Source organism: Nanorana parkeri, unplaced genomic scaffold (assembly GCF_000935625.1).
Source record: "Nanorana parkeri isolate BGI_ZX_2015 unplaced genomic scaffold, ASM93562v1 scaffold644, whole genome shotgun sequence".
Taxonomy (NCBI): Eukaryota; Metazoa; Chordata; class Amphibia; order Anura; family Dicroglossidae; genus Nanorana; species Nanorana parkeri.
The window spans coordinates 632,572-636,741 of record NW_017306912.1 but is presented as its reverse complement, the minus strand read 5'-3'; the positions used below and the strand labels follow the sequence as shown (position 1 = coordinate 636,741).

Sequence of the window (4,170 nt, the reverse complement as noted above, 5' to 3'; positions counted from 1 at the left end):
GAGAGAGAGAGGGGAGGAGAGAGAGAGGGGAGGAGAGAGAGAGGAGGAGAAGAGAGAGAGAGGGGAGGAGAGAAGAGAGAGAGGAGGAGAAGAGAAGAGAGAGAGAAGAAAGAGAGAGAGAGAGAGAGAAGAAAGAGAGAGAGAGAGAGAAGAGAGAGAGAGACTGATTGGCTGCAGTGCAAATCTGGTCCAGATTTAGTTTTCTCCAGTTTAGATAGATCCCCCATGTGTCTCTGCTCCCTTTCATAAAAGGATAATAAATTAACTTCCCCATAAGCAAAAAAAATAAATAAAAAAGGAACACAGTGCAGCTCTGCCTACTGAACAGGAACCAACTAACACTCATCACAGAAGCTCCTTATGTGTAAAAATTGAATTTTCCTTTTATTTCCTGTTTTGTATAAGGGACAGGAAGTGAAGGGAAATACCTGAAATAGGACAGTGATGGCAAAAAAGGAGGGGGGGTTCATCTTGCAGAGAGCGGCGACTGCTCTTCCCCCTCCCCTCTCCGTTTCTACAGCGCTGATTGGAGGAACAGACGGTGGAGGGGCCGGCACAGCTGGCTCTGCCGCTAGAGAGACAGAGCCAGCTGTCAATCTTCAGGGACTTAAGGGACAGCAGATGGAACCAATAAATGCAGCGGAGGACCAGGCATCCGACACTTACAGAAGTATCAACTGCTGAAGAGATAATCTTGTTGACAGCTCTTCAGCTTAGAGATGTCTGGGGTTGCGGGCAGCAAGACAGGCTTGATATGAACTATTTGCTTTGTAGTGAGCTACTATACTTAGGTTTTGAAATAATTTTTGGAAAAGGGTTCCTACTAACTAAATAATTATGGTTCTCTATTGTAAATACCACAATTCATGTCTATTGATCACTTTCAGATGTAAGGAGACTCAGGTCACAAGATATTTTCTTATACAACCACATGGCACTTGGTATTTGCCAAACTATGTAACAACGATAATGTAAAGTATTTGCAGGAAAGCTTACTTGATTTTCTTCCCCGGGTTGATTTAGCTTCTGGTTCCGTGAAAGTGCCAGGAGTTCTATTAATTCTCTGAAAAAGAAGAAAAAAAAAAAAACTTAACATACTGCAGCAAATATATAAACAATGAAATAACACTCTAAGTTTTAAAATATAATTTAGTAAATAAAAGTAAATCACCGGCACACACTTGAAGGGTTTTTTAAAGTATTGATATGTTTATTCAATACCCAATGTCACATACTGTCACACCGCAGCATGCGACATTGGGTATTGAATAAACATATCAATACTTTAAAAAACCCTTCAAGTGTGTGCCGGTGATTTACTTTTATACCCTATTAGTGTTTTGCCGTCCGTGGGGTCACCTGGGCAGCACATATACCTTGTGGTTTTGAGACCGTGGCAGTGCGAATGGGATTTGGACTTTGTTAAAATATCTCTCGGTTCCTGCCTTGAAAGCAAACTTGCCATAAATAAGCTTTAAAACAACAATGTCAGTAAGTGCAGCAAACTACACTCATGCCAGCCATTAACAGAAGATGCTGGGTACTCACCTTTCTGGTGGCTCGCTTCTTAAAACTCCATTGAGTTGCAGATCTCTGGCTGTCTCTGGTATCCACTACTTTTGGGTGTGTTGAATACTAGGTCTGTCAAGACAGGCTGTGGTTCCCCCAACATACCATAGGCCATTTTGTCATTCCGCCCCTTACCCAAGCTTCTGGATTGGACAGACTGGCTCCTGAGTTCCAAACTTTGCAGTAACCCCTGCAGTAAGGGTTTGTTTCAAAGCTCATCTGCTCTACTTCAGCACAATACGATTTTGGCAGAGCTCAGGGCTGCATTGGAGACCTATCTGGTAGCTGCCACTGCTGATCTTTGATTGACAACATAGAAAGCCATCAAATTAGTGCATATCAGGTGTTTTGATGCTTCACTGGCTACATACTTATTCCAGTTTCATGATCCATTAGTCAATCAAGCAGATGGATGATTACAGACAGGTCACCTTTAAGTAACCAAAAACACGTGCTGCCAAGACAACAGGAGGGGAAACAAGTAATTTGACAGAATTGAATACAGGGTGCTCTGTGGGAAGGGGGCAGATGAGCACCACAATCTCCACATCATCCAATCACAGAATGCCTTGTGGTCTGTGAAAATAATACAAGGCATTTTATGAGCGGCCGTGGTGGAGGGTGAGCGGGCAACTCTCAAAATATTGATTTCAGCATTCAGCTTCAAAGAGTATGTGAAAGCTGATAGTCCCTAATCACTGCACTTTATAACATCAATGCAAACAATAAGCAATTTATAATAGAAAATAGCATCAAGTACCTTTTTCTTCCACCTTTACACAGTAGTTACATGACTGCTGTTCAGCCTTGCTTCCAGGACAGCTGAGGGCAGGAGAGCGGATACTTGTTAGGACAAGTGATGTGCAAGGGCTTGGTGCAAACCCAGTTTGCATGCATTTGCCCTGGCAAAACGCTAACTTGTAACTGATGACAACCCACCCCCAATCTCAATCAGGTGTGTCAGTTGCATCAGATGCATTCCCACTCTTTGTGATTTATAGCTGCGGGGTGCAGAATGCCCCTGCCACAAGTGATTGGGCTGGGAGGGGGTGCTGACCATAGTTTGGAGTGGCCTTGGGTGAATTGGGTTCACACCAATCCCCTGTCCATCACTAGTTATGACAATTGCTCATTTCAGCCAGGGTCACCCCAGGAAGAAGCAGGGGGCATGTTTACATTTAGGGCAGGCAGCTGAATGACATCAGTAGGGAAATGTGTTCCCAGTTTACAATGTGTCAGGGCAGAGCAGGGCTGGACAGTCTACAGACACTGTATCCACTGACCACGCCTGCATGGATCTACTTCAGTGCTTGGCGTGGTCAGAATGCTACAGGGAGGGATGGGAACTGGCAGGATCGCCAGCTATTTCAAAGCAAATAAAGAACTAGAAAAGGAACAGGATTGATTTACAAAACACAGACACAAATGTGAGATGGATTTAATCTTACTAAGCAAGCCAATATAAAGGAGACAGAAATGAGTGTAGTCTGCCAGGAAAACTCAAACGTTCATGGAGACAATTCCAGAGACTGAGATGTGAATTTATCAAAACTGGAGCAGACAGAATCTGGAGCAGCTGCCCATAGTAACTAATCAGCTTCACTTCATTTTCAAAGGTTAGCTGAAGAGAGAAGCTGATTGGTTACTATGGACAGCTTCTCCAGATTCTGTCTGCTCCAGTTTTGATAAATTTCCCCAAGAGACAAACCTCCACCACCCAGGGGACGTTCCATGGAGAGCTCTGCATGAGAATGAATGAATTGTCAGCCACCTATAGAACTCGGCCTGTGGTACACTAAGGAGTGTGTACAGCGCCTGTCCAGGCAGCTCTGGATAGGAGTTCGGCGATGTCTTACCTGGACAGAACCTCCACATCATCCAAGACTGACAGCAGCTTCTCCTTCGTGCTCTTCTCGGCAGCAGCCATGATTGCCCCGCGATCACAACATGGGAAGAGACCAGCAGCACAACACTCAGGGAAAGAAGAGACCAGGACTGAGAAGACCTCTGCTATTTCTGAACAGCGCCACCTGCTGGGCCCACAGCTAATGGCCGCCCTGCACGTTTACTGCAGCATATGAGGGCCTATAGCCGAGACTATTGCAGATACTTTTAATTTTCATGTTTATAGGTTTACATTTCAGAAGAATCAGCTAAACAAATGTTTTTAAAAAAACTATAAATCAGATTTTTTTTCTAATCCTTTTATCTCAGTAATAGGGTCTGTCTGATTATAAACAATACCATACCTCCCTCCCAACTTTTCTCAGATGAGGGACAGTTTCCAGCACAATGGGGGGAATATAATAAAACTGGAGCAGACAGAATCTGGAGCAGTTGCCCATAGTAACCAATCAGCTTCTCTTTGCAGTTTTCTCAGTTAAGCACTGAAAATAAAAGAGAGAAGCTGATTGGTTATAATGCACAACTGCTCCAGACTTTGTCTGCTCCCCTGAATGTATGTAGGTAATAGACACCTCTGACATGCCCCCAAGTATGAGAACCTTCAAGAATTTATATGCCAAAATGATTGGTTAAGTGAAGAATTCTTTTTATTCACTATTACCTTTCCTTTATTCTGCCTTTTTTCAAATAGCAAAC

The 4,170-nt window shown here is 43.6% G+C and overlaps 1 protein-coding gene across 1 annotated transcript in view; it reads right to left on the bottom strand.

Annotated features, from left to right (window-relative positions):
• MED4 (mediator complex subunit 4) overlaps positions 1 to 3,546 on the bottom strand; it is a 9,455-nt gene extending 5,909 nt beyond the window's left edge. Inside the window, exons 1-2 of the mRNA XM_018563248.1 lie at positions 3,426 to 3,546; positions 997 to 1,063 (exon numbers count right to left, since the gene is read on the bottom strand). Of these exons, the coding sequence (XP_018418750.1) occupies positions 997 to 1,063; positions 3,426 to 3,496 (138 nt within the window). The 5' untranslated portion in view covers positions 3,497 to 3,546. The remainder of the gene's footprint in view (positions 1 to 996; positions 1,064 to 3,425) is intronic.
• Between the last annotated feature and the right edge of the window lie 624 nt (positions 3,547 to 4,170).